Raw genomic sequence first — 17,541 nt, 5'->3', positions numbered from 1 at the left:
ATAGCAAATAAATGATAAAATGTAAGACGGAGAATAGTATGTTCATTACCGGAGATAAATAAGAAAGAACGCGCTTTCCTCCACGCGCTTGGAAACACTACAGCCAAAATGGGAGCCACGTAGAAAAACTACAATATCTGGGTCATTTTTCCCAAAACCAGCCTGAAACTCTTTCTAAAGACTGTTGACATCTAGTGGAAGGCCTAGGAACTGCAATCTGGGAGGACTTGGCCTTATTATTAAAATACTAGCCATTGAAAATAGTGGTAAGCTGAATTTTTGGGGGGGATGGTTTGTCCTCGGGGTTTCGCCTACCATATCAGTTCTGTTATACTCACAGACATTATTTTAACAGTTTTAGAAACTTTGTTTTCTATCCAAATCCACCAATTATATGCATATCCTTGCTTCTGGGCCTGAGTAACAGGCAGTTTACTTTGGGCACGCTTTTCATCCGGATGTCAAAATACTGCCCCCTACCCTAGAGAAGTTAAAGTATTGATGGACTGTCATTTCTCTTTACTTATTTTAGCTGTTCTTGCCATAATATGGACTTGGTCTTTTACCAAATAGGGCTATCTTCTGTATACCACCCATCCCTTTTCAAAACACAACTGATTGGCTCAAACGTTTTAAGAAGGAAAGAAATTCCACAAATGAACTTTTAACAAGGCACACCTGTTAATTGAAAAGCATTCCAGGTGACTACCTCATGAATCTGGATTGAGAGAATGTCAAGAGTGTGCAAAGCTGTCAAGGCAAAGGGTGGCTACTTTGAAGAATCTAAAATCTAAAATATATTTAGATTTGTTTAACACATTTTTGGTTACTACATGATCCCATATGTGTTATTTCATAGTTTTGATTTCTTCACTATTATTCTGTAGAAAATAGTACAAATTTAAAATAAAGAAAAACCTTTGAATGAGTAGGTGTTCTAAAACTTTGACCAGAATATATATATATATATATATATATATATATATATATATATATATATTATACTCAAGACTCTGACATTGCTCGTCCTAATATCGACCTAATATTTCTATATTTCTTAATTCCATTCTCTTTTACTTTTAGAGTCGTGTTCATTGTTGTGTATTGTTAGATATTACTGCATATTACTACATTCGCAATAACATCTGTTAAATATGTGTATGCGACCAATAAAATTGTATTTTATTTTATTTGACGGTACATGGGGTATGGTAAAAGAACACAAAAAAGACACTTCCCACTGAACACAGACGTCATTTGATGTAATTTTGATGGAGTTGTCAACTCACATCAATTCAACGTGAAATCAACAAAGAACATTCACCATGTCATTGGATTTAGGTTAAAAGTTTGATTGAAAAAAACACAAAATTGTCTTCCGTTGATGACTATGCAAAATTCAACGTTATCACATAGATTTTTTGTTGTTGAAATGACGTGGAAACATCAATCAGTTTTTGCCCAGTGGGTTAGCACACAATTTGATACACTGAATCATTCAGTGTTACACTCTCTCAATTTGAAACACTGAAACATTCAATACTAGACTTTCAATTTGAAACACAGACATTAAGTGTTACTCTCTCTCAATTTGAAACCCTGAAACAATCAGTGTTACACTCTCTCGATTTGAATCACTGAAACATTCAGTGTTACACTCTCTCAATTTGAATCACTGAAACAGTTAGTGACAAGCTTAACATGACAAGGTGCAAAAAAATCACTCAACCATGAAATCCTACAAACAGTGAGGTCATGTGCAGAGAAGACAGAGGGAAGTAGAGAAAGAAAGAGAGTGAAATGGAGCAATAGAGCAATAAAGAAATAGAGAAGGAGAGAATGGATCAGAAAGAGGGGGAAGGGAGGGGCTCAGAGAGGGATGTGTGTCTGTGTTCGAGATGACTGGGCCTGTCCTCAGCTCTCCTCCAGCCCAGCTGTCTGTCTGTGTGAGCCGAGTGGAGTGGAGCGTGTGGAGGAGATAGACTAGTCTTTGATTGGGTTGGAGGCTGTTATAGGGTTTTGGCCCGTGGCGACTACGACACTACAGAGTGATGAGTATGAAAGAGAGTGGACAGTAGCATGGCGAGGTAGAGATCCCAACAACAGAGACATATAGATATGGCTACTTTGTTGATATACTATGACACCATTCTGCAAGAATATAGTGGTTATGCAATAGGTAAATAAATAACCACTTGAGACATCCTCAAGGACCGCTCACTTTGCAAGTTTTCATTACTTGATTGTATTGTTTATTGATTTCTAATATGGATTTGAATTATTTAATGACTTTCAATATTAAGTATTTATTTGACAAAATTCTGTTCAAGTATATTTAGAGATTGGGAAGCCAGTTGCCCCCTCACACACAGCAAGATCTGCAAATAAACAGACAATCATCACATGTTGACAAAGGCATTGTGCTCCTTAATGCAATAGGTATAGGTTTCAGAATAGGTGTGAATTTGATCATGATATTTAGGGGGCACATTTCAAAGTATATGGAAGCAATAATTGTTCCCCTTTCTCTCTCATCTCTACCTTCTCTTTTCCACCCTATCTGTCTTCTAATCTCTCCTCTCTGTTCTCCTGTTCTGATGGTTGCATTGGTCTCTTTGTAGAAGAGCTCAGTAACACTCCTGAAACCCAGCACACCTCAGAGAGAGTGAGAAGAGACAGGCTAGATAGAAGATAGGCTTGTCCTTTCTCTTCCTTCCTCCCTTCCTTCCTCCCGTCTCTGCCCCTTCCTGCCGTCTATTTCTGCCATCTGTCATTCAATCCTCTCTGTTGTTCACGCTCTCTTTCATCTTGGAGAGATTCTCTCTTGTTTTCTCTCGCCATCTCTCCCACACGCTTTCATTCTCTTCCTTTGTGTTTCCCTTGTCTTTCCTCTTAGCTGTCTTTAGTGAGGTGTTGCACCCTGAGTAAAGTTGGAGTATGGTAAAGCTGAGGTGACATGATGACAGCACCTCACTCCTATAACACTCCACATCAGCCACATAGCTCATGTCACTCTGGTTAAGGTTCAGCGAGGTTGCGACCTTTGTGCCTGGGAGGGTTATTTATATTTTTATATTTTTATTTCACCTTTATTTAACCAGGTAGGCAAGTTGAAAACAAGTTCTCATTTACAACTGCGACCTGGCCAAGATAAAGGACAGTAGTGCGACACAAACAACAACACAGAGTTACACATGGAATAAACAAATGTACAGTCAATAACACAATAAAAAATAAAAACTGTGTGTGCAAATGGCGTGAGGAGGTAAGGCAATAAATAGACCATAGTAGTGAAGTAATTACAATTTAGCAAATTAACACTGGAGTGATAGATGTGCAGATGATGATGGGCAAGTAGAGATACGGGTGTGCAAAAAAGTAAATTAAAACAATATGGGAATGAGGTAGGTAGATTGGATGGGCTATTTACAGATGGGCTGTATACAGCTGCAGTGATCGGTTAGCTGCTCAGATAGCTGATGTTTAAAGTTAGTGAGGGAGATATAAGTCTCCAACTTCAGCGATTTTTGCAATTCATTCCAGTCATTGGCAGCAGATAACTGGAAGGAAAAGCGGCCGAAGGAGGTGTTGGCTTTGGGTATGACCAGTGAGATATACCTGCTAGAGCGCGTGCTACGGGTGGGTGTTGTTATCGTAACCAGTGAGCTGAGATAAAGCGGAGCTTTACCTAGCAAAGACTTATAGATGACCTGGAGCCAGTGGGTCTGGCGACAAATATGTAGCGAGGGCCAGCCGACGAGAGCATACAGGTCTCAGTGGTGGGTGGTATATGGGGCTTTGGTGACAAAACGGATGGCACTGTGATAGACTGCATCCAGTTTACTGAGTAGAGTGTTAGAGGCTATTTTGTAAATGACATCGCTGAAGTCGAGGATCGGTAGGATAGTCAGTTTTACGAAGGTATGTTTGGCGGCGTGAGTGAAGGAGGATTTGTTGCGAAATAGGAAGCCGATTCTAGATTTAATTTTGGATTGGAGATGTTTAATATGAGTCTGGAAGGAGATTTTGCAGTCTAGCCAGACACCTAGGTATTTGTAGTTATCCACATATTCTAAGTCAGAACCGTCCAGAGTAGTGATGCTAGTCAGGCGGGCGGGTGCGGGCAGCGATCGGTTGAAGAGCATGCATTTCCTTTTACTAGCGTTTAAGAGCAGTTGGAGGCCACGGAATGAGTGTTGTATGGCATTGAAGCTCGTTTGGAGGTTTGCTAACACAGTGTCCAAAGAAGGGCCAGATGTATACAGAATGGTGTCATCTGTGTAGAGGTGGATCAGGGAATCACCCGCAGCAAGAGCGGGTTATCCAGAGGTGACACATAATACTTCCTATAGAAGGTCTGTTTGATTCTCTCTGGATTGGTTTAATCTCTGTATCAAGTTCTAACGTTTATATCTCCTCCCTCCCTCTTTCTGTCCCTCTGCAGCACAGTTCAACTTGATTCCTGTGGGTCTGAGGATCGTAGCGATCCAGGGGGCGAAGACAGGGCTCTACCTGGGCATGAACAGCGACGGGTACCTTTATACCTCTGTGAGTCCACATGCTCAACAATACATAAACCAAAAGCAATACTGGACAATACATCTCCTATAGTTATGTTCAGGAAATGACTGTGTGGCAATGGGCCAGCGCCAGTAATAGAGACACTCCGTGAGGCTTTGAGTTGACTCTCTAAATGACAGTTATAATGACAATGTAACGGCTGGAACAGCCATATCAGGAGTCGACCGCTGTTGCTAAATCTCCTCAATTATTGTCTGTGTTGTTGCTGTCCGTGGTGCAGAACTCTGTTCCAGGAGAAATATGTTGCTGTCTATGGGGCTGAAATTGACTTCAATCTGGAGTTGCATATCCTGTGCCATGGGCTTGGATTCCATGGTGCAGTTAAGACACTTAGATATACTGTTGTTTTTTGTGCTTCATGTCCCTGTAGCCTGCAGGCGCACATTTGTGTTGAATCGGCGATGTGCAATTTTATGGGGTTGAGGACAGTGTGTATATCAGTGGAGGCTGCTGAGGGGAGGACGGCTCATAATAATGGTTGGAACGGAGCAAATGGAATGGCATCAACCACATGGAAACCATGTGTTTAATGTACTTGATACCATTCCACTGATTCCGCTCCAAACATTACCAGGAGCCCGTCCTTCCCAACCTCCTGTGGTGTATAGTACAGGGTCTGTGTACACGCTGGAGATGTAATGTTCAGTGTTGTCTCTTTACCAAGCTGAGTACCTGGGTAATAGGTTATACTGTAAGCTCTGTGTGTATTTAAGGATGGAAGGATCCTGTGCTTTGAGTGTCTAGACAACATAAAAACATCTGAATAATAACAAGAAAGTAGCCAGTTACAGTACCTACACTGTGTTTGGTGCTACTTTAAGGGGCGGCAGGTAGCCTTGTGGTTAGAGTGTTGGGCCAGTAACTGAAAGGTTGCTGGATCGAATCCCCGAGCTGACAAGGTAAAAATCTGTCATTCTGCCCCTGAGCAAGGCAGTTAACCCACTGTTCCCCGGGCACTGAAGACGTGGATGTTGATTATGGCAGCCCCCTGCACCATTCTGATTCAGAGGGGTTTGGTTAAATGCGGAAGACACATTTCAGTTGTTCAACTGACTAGGTATCTTTCCTTTTAATGGACATAGAGTAATAGTATTAGCACACAGAGTAGGTGGAACATTCACTTTCTCGCTACGTGTTTGTTTGTGTGAGCATGTACATAAGTATTTTTTTTCCCCTGCCATACTTCATACATAAAGTCTGTCAGCATACAGTGCATATAGGCCAGAAACATGAAAGTGTGGTGTCACAGTGTCACGTCCTGACCAGTAAAAGGGGTTATTTGTCATTATAGTTGGGGGGTGTTTGTTTTGTGTGTTTGGGTATTGTGGGTTTAGGTTCTAGTTTTCTTATTTCTATGTTTAAATCTAGCTTTTCTATTTGTATGTGAGTTTTGTCAATGACCTCCAATTAGAGGCAGCTGGTTGTTGTTGTCTCTAATTGGAGGACATGTTTAGTTGTGTTTGTTTTCATTGGTGTTTGTGGGTGGTTGATGAGCACTTTACCCGCTGCGTTTTGGTCCACTCAATACGACAGTTGTGACACACGGAAAACAATAATTTGTTAGTTGTTGGAGCATTGGATGTGTAAGGGTGTAACAGCTACACCACAGTGTGAGAGTGAGAGTGAGAGTGTGAGTGTGAGAGAGAGAGAGAGAGAGAGAGAGAGAGAGAGAGAGTGAGAGAGAGAATATCCCAGAGCTGGCAGTATGAAAAAAAAGAGAAAAAAAAAAGAAAAAAAATGTATGAAATGTCTGCATTCACTACTGTAAGTCACTCTGGATAAGAGCGTCTGCTAAATGACTAAAATGTAAATGTAAAAATGTAAGGCTTTTGTCTCTTGTCTCTGTGTGAACAGAGAAGATTTCGAAGGGAAACTATGAGATCTTATTGCTGTACTTCCCTGCAAACATCCAGTCAGTGTCTTCCCTTAAAATCCACACACAGACACACAGATGTCTATTTAACCTTGAGTTGACTGGGTGTCTTTTATATGAGTAGTGTTTTCATGCAACGTTTTCATGAGTGTGTGATGTTATGCTGATAATGTGTAACCTTGTATGTGTGGGGTGTGTTACAGTCACACACTGGTAAGCTGGTGTGTGTGAGTGAGGATGAATATGCCATGTATTCTGTTGAGTGATTGTGTGTGTGTGTGTGTGTGTGTGTGTGTGTGTGTGTGTGTGTGTGTGTGTGTGTGTGTGTGTGTGTGTACAGGTGCCTGCACATGTCTGTCTGTCTGTCTGTCTGTCTGTCTGTCTGTCTGTCTGTCTGTCTGTCTGTCTGTCTGTCTGTCTGTCTGTGTTGTAACAGCTGGAAATAGAGGGGGGATGGCACCTCAGGAGAGTGCATGACAGTGCAGACAAATGTTCTGACCGGTGACAAACAAGCTCATCACTGTCACAGAGGCTGAGGTGAGTGACAGCAAGAGACACAGAGGACACTGCTATTGGGGAAAACCTCTGCAGGGCTCTTCCTCTCTCTCTCTCTAGCTCTCTTTCTCTCACCTTCTCTCTCCTGCTGTCCCTCCCGTTCTCCTTGTCCCTCTCCCTTTACCTCTCCCTCTCTCTCCCTAATCCTCTCTCTCTCCCTCTCCCCATCCTCTCTCTTTCCCTCTCCCTCTCTTTCTCTCCCTCCACCCACCCTCTCTCTCTGACTTTGATTTGTTGTCCTCTTCAATTCAAGTCAGCTGTTCATTGCAGTAAAAGCGTAATCAGCCAGCCTTGTCAGACTAGTGAAGTGCACATAGAGCCCAGGAGAACAGTAAGGAGCTAATGACAAGGAACTCCATGACACTGCTCTGTTGTCTCAGCTATGAGCCTCAGCCTCAGCTTCCCTATACCTGTAGGAGACTCCAGGAAAATGGCTTCTTTTTTTGTAAAAAATAGTACTCAGCTCTGTCCTGACCCATTTTATTGTCTGTGTGCTCTGGAAAACCCTCCTGGGCCATGAGAGGGGGGAGATGTGTGTGTAAATGGGGCAATGGTGTGTGCGTGCGTGCGTGCGTGCGTGCGTGCGTGCGTGCGTGCGTGACAGACAGACAGACAGACAGACAGACAGACAGACAGACAGACAGACAGACAGACAGACAGACAGACAGACAGACAGACAGACAGACAGACAGACAGACAGACAGACAGACAGACAGACAGACAGACAGACAGACAGACAGACAGACAGACAGAAAGAGATGATAGGTGGGAGGTGACACAATTGAGAGATTCTAGATTTTACAGATGCAGTTTCCATGCATGCCAATCAGGCCTCTGAAATTAACCGCGATGATTGCCTTTTTAATGGGTGTGTTGATGTGTGCATAGTATACAGTAAATTGCTTGTGCACACCTTGAATTATAATGCCTATGATACTATAGTACACTATGGTACAAATACTATAGTATTCACTGTAGTGTTTTGCGGACTTTACTGTAGTATTCACTGTACTGTTTTTGCAGACTAAATACTGTAGTATTTACTGTAGTGTACTGTAGTATACTGAAGTATTTACAGTTAACTATAGTATAAATACTTCAGTAAAAGAAAACTGTAGTATATGCTATAGTAATTAATGTAATGTTTTTTTTCGGACTGTAGTATTTACTGTAATGTTTTTGTTTAATTATCTTTGACATAGAAGAGGAGGTAGGTAGGTAGGTAGGTAGGTAGGTAGGTAGGTAGGTAGGTAAGTAGGTAGGTAGACAGGTAGGACTGAGGTCTAAACGGATAGTTCAGACCTTCTGCTCTTTTCTATAACCTGTAGGGAACACAATATATGGTCTATACTTGACATGTAAGTTTCTCACATTTGGGTGGGACCAATTGGGATATTGGGGAGGGGAATTGGCAGGGTATATGCAAATTAAATACTGTAGTAGTTACTAAAGTAAAAAAGAAGGGTTGTGTTTTTGCGGACTGTAGTTTTTTTGCGGATATTACCGTAGTCTTTACTACAGTGTTTTTTTTTCAGATAATACTGTAGTATTAACTATGGTATTCTACAGTATACTACAACATTCTACAGTAAGTACTACACATGATCGAGGGATACTACAGTGTGTAGTATAGTATTCTTGTCACGGTTGTCGTAGGATGAAGGAGCGGACCGTAGCGCAGCGTGTGTATCGTTCCACATATTTTATTGAACTGTGAAACTATGCAAGATACACAAATAAACTAAAGAACAAAAACAACAAACCGTGACGAAGAGGTGCAACATACACTAACTCAAAAACAATCTCCCACAAACCCAGGTGGGAAAAACACCTACTTAAGTATGATCTCCAATTAGAGACAACGATGACCAACTGCCTCTAATTGGAGATCATCCCAAACAAAGCCCAACATAAAAATACAAAACTCGAACATAACAACATAGAAAATCTAAACTAGAAAAAAAACCTGTCACGCCCTGACCTACTCTACCATAGAAAATAACAGCTTTCTATGGTCAGGGCGTAACAGTACCCCCCCCCCCCCCCCCCCCAAAGGTGCGGACTCCGAACGCACCTAAAACAACAACAACAAAAAGAGGGAGATTAGGGTGGGTGACTAATGCCTATGGCGGCTCTGGTGCAGTATGAAGAACCTTCTCATCCCCCGGATCCTCCAGCATGGGAGGCAGCTCCGGTTTGGGGCGTAACCCCCGCTCCGCCCGCTGATCCCTCCGCTTTTGTGTCACCGGACCCTGGATCGTTGCCGAAGAATCCGGACCGTGGATCATCACCGGAGGTTCTGGACTGCGGACCGCCGCTGGAGACTCTGGACTGCGGACCGCCGCTGGAGACTCTGGACTGCGGACCGCCGCTGGAGACTCAGGACTGCGGACCGCCGCTGGAGACTCTGGACTGCGGACCGCCGCTGGAGACTCTGGACTGCGGACCGCCGCTGGAGACTCTGGACTGCGGACCGCCGCTGCAGACTCTGGACTGCGGACCGCCGCTCGAGTTTTCGGACTGCGGGCCGTCTCAGGAAGTTCCGGACTGCGGGCCGTCTCAGGAGGTTCCGGACTGCGGGCCGTCTCAGGAGGTTCCGGACTGCGGGCCGTCTCAGGAGGTTCCAGACTGCGGGCCGTCTCAGGAGGTTCCGGAATGCGGGCCGTCTCAGGAGGTTCCGGACTGGGGACCATCTCTGCAGGCTCCATGCCATGGATCATCACTGCAGGCTCCGCGCCATGGATCACCACTGGAGGCTTTGTGCCATGGATCATCACTGGAGGCTCTGGGCCATGGATTATCACTGGAGGCTTCGTGCCATGGAGCATCCCTACAGGCTCCGGGCCATGGATATTCCCTACAGGCTTCTTGCCACGGATTATCACTGGAGGCTCCGGGCCACGGATTATCACTGGAGGCTTTGTGCCATGGATCATCACTTCAGGCTCCGGGACATGGATCATCACTACAGGCTCCGGGACATGGATCATCACTGGAGGCTTCGTGCCATGGATCATCACTGGAGGCTTCGGACCATGGATCATCACTGGAGGCTTCTTACGTGGAGCCGGAACAGGTCTCACCGGACTAGGGAACGTTGCTGGAGGATCCGGACTGGGGGACGTCGCCGGAAGCTCTGGACTGGGAAGGCGCACTGGAGGCCTGATGCGTGGGGCTGGCAGAGGTAGTGCCAGACTGGTAACACGCACCTCAGGGCGAGTGCAAGGAGCTGGTCCTGACCACGCTGCTTGGTCCTTTGGTGGTAGGAGATTCTGTCACGGTTGTTGTAGGATGAAGGAGCGGACCAAAGCGCAGCGTGTGTATCGTTCCACATATTTTATTGAACTGTGAAACTATGCAAGATACACAAATAAACTAAAGAACAAAAACAACAAACCATGACGAAGAGGTGCAACATACACTAACTCAAAAGCAATCTCCCACAAACCCAGGTGGGAAAAACACCTACTTAAAACCTCTTACATCTACACGTTCCGCTAGCGGAACGTCTGCTCCAATATCCAATGATGGGCGGGGCGCGAAATACAAACTCCTCTAAAATCCGAAAACTTCCATTTTTCAAACATATGACTATTTTACAGCTATTTAAAGACAAGACTCTCCTTTATCTAACCACACTGTCCGATTTCAAAAAGGCTTTACAGCGAAAGCAAAACATTAGATTATGTCAGCAGAGTACCCAGCCAGAAATAATCAGACACCCATTTTTCAAGCTAGCATATCATGTCACATAAACCCAAACCATAGCTAAATGCAGCACTAACCTTTTATGATCTTCATCAGATGACACACCTAGGACATTATGTTATACAATACATGCATGTTCTGTTCAATCAAGTTCATATTTATATCAAAAACCAGCTTTTTACATTAGCATGTGACGTTCAGAACTAGCATTCCCACCGAACACTTCCGGTGATTTTACTAAATTACTCACGATAAACGTTCACAAAAAGCATAACAATTATTTTAAGAATTATAGATACAGAACTCCTCTATGCACTCGATATGTCCGATTTTAAAATAGCTTTTCGGATGAAGCACATTTTGCAATAATCTAAGTACATAGCCCAGCCATCACGGGCTAGCTATTTAGACACCCAACCAGTTTAGCCTTCACCAAAATCACATTTCCTATAAGAAAAATGTTCTTACCTTGCTTGTTCTTCGTCAGAATGCAGTCCCAGGACTTCTACTTCAATAACAAATGTAGGTTTGGTCCCAAATAATCCATCGTTATGTTCCATCAAGACGTTTTGTTCGTGCGTTCTAGACACTATCCCAACGCTAAATCTCGGCCATGAGCATGACGCAGAATGTGACAAAACATTTCTAAATATTCCATTACCGTACTTCGAAGCATGTCAACCGCTGTTTAAAACCAATTTTTATGCAATTTATCTCGTAGAAAAGCGATAATATTCCGACCGGGAATCTGCCTGTCAGTATACTGAGGGAAAAACCGAAAGCCGGGGGCGGGGCGGGTCGCGAGCGTAAGGCTTAGTCCACTGAGTGACCACTTAGCTTTTGCTCTCCTTTGTCTCAGCCAGGGCTTTGAATTACGTCATTCCTGTTTTTCCCGGGCTCTGAGACTTCATTGGAGACGTGGGAAGTGTCACGTAACAGCAGAGATCCTTAGTTTTTGGGAGAGATGTCAAACAAAGAAAATAAAAGGCATGACAGGGTACTTCCTGAACAGAAGCATCTCAGGTTTTTGCCTGCCATAGGAGTTCTGTTATACTCACAGACACCATTCAAACAGTTTCAGAAACTGTGTAGTGTTTTCTCTCCAAAGCTAATAATTATATGCATATTCTAGTTTTTGGGCAGGACTAATAATCAGATTAAATCGGGTACGTTTTTTATCCAGCCGTGAAAATGGTCAGGACGTGACAATTCTACAGTATACTACAGTTTACTATAGAATTCTATAGTAAGTACTGTAGTATTATATAGTAAAATGTAGTTTTTTTTCATGTGGGGTAATTTACACTGAGTGTACAAAACATTAAGAACACCTTCCTAATATTGAGTTGCACCCCCTTTTGCCCTTAGAACAGCCTCAATTCATCAGGGCATGGACTCTACAAGGTGTCGAAAGCATTCCACAGGGATGCTGGCCCATGTTGACTCCAATGCTTCCCACAGTTGTGTCAAGTTGGCTGGATGTCCTTTGGGTTGTGGACCATTCTTCATACACACAGGAAACTGTTGACTGAAAAACCCTGCAGCGTTGCCGTTCTTGACACAAACTGGTGCTCCTAGCACCTACTACCATACCCCGTTCAAAGGCATTTAAATATTTTGTTTTGACGATTGACCCTCTGAATGGCACACATACACAATCCATGCTTCAATTGTCTCAAGGCTTAAAAATCATTCTTTAACCTGTCTCCTCCCCTTCATCTACACTGATTGAAGTGGATTTAACAAATGACATCAATAAGGGATCATAGCTTTCACCTGGTCTGTCTATGTCATGGAAAGAGTAAGTGTTCTTAAATCACACGTTATCAGAGTGCGCAGCTGAACACTATGCTGGAAAACACCCTTTTTGTAATTTTTGATTAAAACAAAACCGCTATTGATTAAATTAAATAAGAATACCAAACTTGTTTTCGCGTGGATTCCGCAACTCGTTTAGCTTTTAATAGCTAGGAAACACCGCTAACCAAACAACAGTGCTAGGTGGCTGTACTACAGACACCGGTTGTTGTCGTTGGATAGACGCATTGTTAAAAACTTTTGAAAAACAACTGGTTGCAGTAAAGAGCAAAACTGGATACTAAGGAGGGAAATCGACGAGTACCAACAGCTTTACGCTATGGAGGAACAACATACTCCATCATGGAAAGATCCGACTACCTCACAAAATAACTTTAACCCTACAAAAAAAATAAAAACAGATTAATCTACAGACACGGATGACTTACTTACCGTTGAAGTAGAGGCTAGTGCTCTGGCTGGAATCCATGCAACACTGGAAAAGTTGTGTCAGCAGGTAGCAGGGCTGAGGGGGAGTTTGGAATTTAGCCAGAGTGAAATTCTCACGCTCCAAGGAGAGAACAAGGCACTCACAGCCAAGGTTAAAATCCACGATTCCAACATGGATTGTCTACTCAGGGAAAACAGGGTGATGAAGGAGTCGCTGCTAGACATACAAAGTCGTAGCATGTGTGAAAATCTAATATTTCTGGGATTCCTGTGGACGCATCCAATAATCCAGAGGGAGCAATCAGAGAATTCATGCAATCCGCCCCGAAACTTCCTCTAGAGAATGTAAACAAGGTGGCTTTCCACCGTGTACACAGACTTGGAGCTCGGAGCGACAAGACCAAGGGTCCCCAACCGATCATCGCAAAATTTGAACAATACCAACAAAAGGAGCTGATCAAAAGCAGGCGAAAGGAGCTTAAAGGGACCAAATTCGGGCTCAATGACCAATTTCCACAGGAGATAAATGAACATCGCAAGAGACTGTATCCTGTACAGAGGCAACAGAGGGAGAGGGGTAAGCGTGCCTTTCTCATTGTGGACAAACTCTTTATAGATGGACAGCTAATTCCGAGACAGCTCCATAACACCATGGCTTTACTAAATTCTACAGGGACTTCAGGTTACGAAAAAAAGATTGGAACTGTAAAAATATCTGAACACTATGAAGTGGATATGAACACACGTACTCAGTTACATTTTCACTTACATATACAGACTAATACATACACATACACACTTGATCTCGTGCTCTTCTCTCACTCTCTGTTTCTCTCTTTTCTCTTCTCTTCTCTCCCTCTCTCACCTCTCTCTATTGTCGAGAACTGTTCTATGATTTTATGTTTCTTGTTTGTTTGTCTTTTCTATGTATTTGTCTACATGTTTATATATGTTTATAACAAGCAAGGGGAAGATATCAGAATAGGGACATTGGGGAATAATAACATATTGTATGGGACACATTTGTACTGTAGTGAAGCCGTCTCTATAGTAATGCAATGTCTCTTTCATGATCATGTGAAACGCCAATTGCTATGGAAATGCTAGGATGTGTTTTTCAATTATGTTAAAGGTAATTATGAATCAACTATAATGGTGATATGATATGGATTACAATTATCATCATGAATATTAAGGCTATACGCACTACATGTTACACACATAGACACTCAACCATGCAAATTGGCGGGGTTATTATTTATTTGGACATCACACATTACAGTCTTACTCTTATACAGACAATGTACACACTCTTACTAAATCACATCCAATATCATACACATTAACTTACTCAGATTTACTACACACATAATATCTTGTCTCAATTTTCAAACATCTGTGGCATTGGCTCACAGGTAAACAGGCAAGGGAATAAAATATATTTTGCTAGAAACTATTTCTTCAATCCTAAATATTAGACGTTTGAAAGCTCTAGTTTTGACCATCATTAATACCTCTGATGGCAGTAGCTTTACAAGCACTAATTATGGTCAATTTAGACTGAGAATAGTATCTAGTTATGGTAAGGCGTGAAATAAGTATAGCCAGTTATAATTGTAACAGTTTAGCAGATTATAAAAAAAGATCAGTCTTTACCTGGCTAAAGGAAAAGGAATATAACATACAGTTGAAGTCAGAAGTTTACATACACTTAGGTTGGAGTCATTAAAACTCTTTTTTCAGCCACTCCACAAATTTCTTGTTACCAAACTATAGTTTTGGCAAGTTGGTTAGGACATCTACTTTGTGCATGACACAAGTCATTTTTCCACAATTGTTTACAGACAGATTATTTAACTTATAATTCACTGTATCACAATTCCAGTGGACCAGAAGTTTACATACACTAAGTTGACTGTGCCTTTAAACAGCTTGGAAAATTCCAGAAAATGATGTCATGGCTTTAGAAGATTCTGATAGCCTAATTGACATCATTTGAGTCAATTGGAGGTGTACCTGTGGATGTATTTCAAACTCAGGGCCTCTTTGCTTGACATCATAGGAAAATCAAAAGAAATCAGCCAAGACCTCAGAAAAAAATTGTAGACCTCCACAAGTCTGGTTCATCCTTGGGAGCAATTTCCAAACCCCTGAAGGTACCACGTTCATCTGTACAAACAATAGTACGCAAGTATAAACACCATGGGACCACGCAGCCATCATACCGCTCAGGAAGAAGACGCGTTCTGTCTCCTAGAGATTAACATACGTTGGTGCAAAAAGTGCAAATCAATCCCAGAACAACAGCAAAGGACCTTGTGAAGATGCCGGAGGAAACAGGTACAAAATAATCTATATCCACAGTATAAACAAGTCCTATATCGACATAACCTGAAAGGCCGCTCAGCAAGGAAGAAGCCACTGCTCCAAAAACCGTCATAAAAAAAGCCAGACTACGGTTTGCAACTGCACATGTGGACAAAGATCATACTTTTTGGAGAAATGCCCTCTAGTCTGATGAAACAAAAATAGAACTGTTTGGCCATAATGAACATCATTATATTTGGGGGACAAATGGGGAGGATTTCAAGCCGAAGAACATCATCCCAACCGTGAAGCATGGGGGTGGCAGCATCATGTTGTGGGGGTGCTTTGCTGCAGGAGGGACTGGTGCACTTCACAAAATAGATGGCATCATGAGGTAGGAAAATTATGTGGATATATTGAAGCAACATCTCAAGACATCAGTCAGGAAGTTAAAGCTTGGTCGCAAATGGGTCTTCCAAATGGACAATGACCCCAAGCATACTTCCAAAGTTGTGGCAATATGGCTTAAGGACAACAAAGTCAAGGTATTGGAGTGGCCATCACAAAGCCCTGACCTCAATGTTTTTGGCTAAGGTGTATGTAAACTTCCGACTTCAACTGTATACTGTTTACAGGAAACTCACTCTACATCCTAAGATGAAGTTGCATGGAAAAAGGAATGGGGTGGTGAAATCATTTTCTGTCATCGACAAAGGAACTCAAAAAGTGTGATGATATAGCTAGCCTGTGATGGCCGGGCTATCTACTCAGAATATTGCAAAATGTGCTTTCACCGAAAAGCTATTTTAAAATCGGACATAGCGAGTGCATAAAGGAGTTCTGTATCTATAATTCTTAAAATAATTGTTATGTTTTTTGTGAACGTTTATCGTGAGTAATTTAGTAAATTCACCGGAAGTGTTCGGTGGGAATGCTAGTCACATGCTAGTCACATGCTAATGTAAAAAGCTGGTTTTTGATATAAATATGAACTTGATTGTGTGACGACCCTCCCACTCTGTCTGCTGTATTTTCTCTCTTTGCTCTTGTTCCTTATTAGGATGCCAGTGGGCGGAGTTGGAAGGGTCGTCAGCTAGATGGGAAACACCTGGGCTCGGGTGTGTCCCAGGATAAAGACACCTCTTCCACAGTCATTGGGAGACTCTCTCCACGCAGACACTTTGTTGATTTTGGTTGTGTAGTTTTGTGGCTTTTTGGTTATTTGCTTTGGCACCTTTCAACACAATGCATTATTACATTCAGGTATGCAAAACACTCACTTACACTACTGATTACTGATTACACACACCATTGTTAATTACTTAGTTACTTTATTTAATAAATATATATTTTGATACTCCTTGTCTCCACGTTGTCTCCCTTTTGTTGTGAACTCTGAGCCGGTTCGTAACAAGTGGGGGCTCATCCGGGATTTTGAACGGATTGTGTTTGGGAGAAAACGTGGAGGTATGTTAAATTCCGTAGGTACTTTGTTTGTATATTTTGTTAGTTTGAGTTTGGTGCTCAGTACTGGTTGCTTTTGTTTGTTTGGTTTGTGTGCTGTGTTGGAGAGAGTACATTGGTTAGTTTCCAGGCCCTTCCCACCCTGGAAACGCTTGTTCTACTTGCTGTTGGGACATTGGTCTGAGGACGTGAGTGCAATCAGCTGTGTACCTCAGTGGGAGATTTGGATAGGGTAGTGAACCTTACCACCAGGAGCTATAGCCTTTTTCCCCTGATAGGCTTAGCGATGTATTTCATTTTGGAATATGTTGGGAATTGTTAATGTTTGTTATTTTTGTGTGGTGTCTGGACTGAGGAGTTGTCTCGGGGGCACATCCGTGGCTTGGTGGAATCTACCAGCGTGCTGGGGGGTTACTTCCTTTCCAGCGGGCTACAGTGCATAATTACCCACTGCAAATCTGCATGAAGATTAGGGTTGAGTTATTGTAGGTTTTGGGGAAGCTCCATATCTCATCTCTTTCTGTGGTGCCAGTGTGATTGTTATTTCTCTTGTTGTGGTCTGGTGTGCTCAGAGGGGTTGAGTGAGAATTTTTTTTTCTCTCTCTCTCTCACTATGGCGTCTAATGTAGACGAGTTCATTCGCTTTCCATCAGAGGAACTGTTAGACTTATGTACTAAAGAACAGCTGTTGAAGGTTGCTGAACACTACAAGGTTGAAATTAGCGATAAACGTCAAAAAAATTCTATTAGGTTAATATTGAAGGCCAATCTGATGGAGAGTGGTATTCTTGACGTTACCACTGGGG

General features: G+C 42.6%; 1 protein-coding gene across 1 annotated transcript in view; it reads left to right on the top strand.

Annotated features, from left to right (window-relative positions):
- LOC115204217 (fibroblast growth factor 11-like) overlaps positions 1-17,541 on the top strand; it is a 75,906-nt gene that overhangs the window by 37,831 nt on the left and 20,534 nt on the right. Inside the window, exon 3 of the mRNA XM_029769610.1 lies at positions 4,445-4,548. Coding sequence (XP_029625470.1) covers positions 4,445-4,548 — 104 coding nt within the window. The remainder of the gene's footprint in view (positions 1-4,444; positions 4,549-17,541) is intronic.

The sequence above is a fragment of the Salmo trutta genome, chromosome 12 (genome assembly GCF_901001165.1).
Source record: "Salmo trutta chromosome 12, fSalTru1.1, whole genome shotgun sequence".
NCBI lineage: Eukaryota > Metazoa > Chordata > Actinopteri > Salmoniformes > Salmonidae > Salmo > Salmo trutta.
This window is presented reverse-complemented; position numbering and strand designations above follow the sequence as displayed.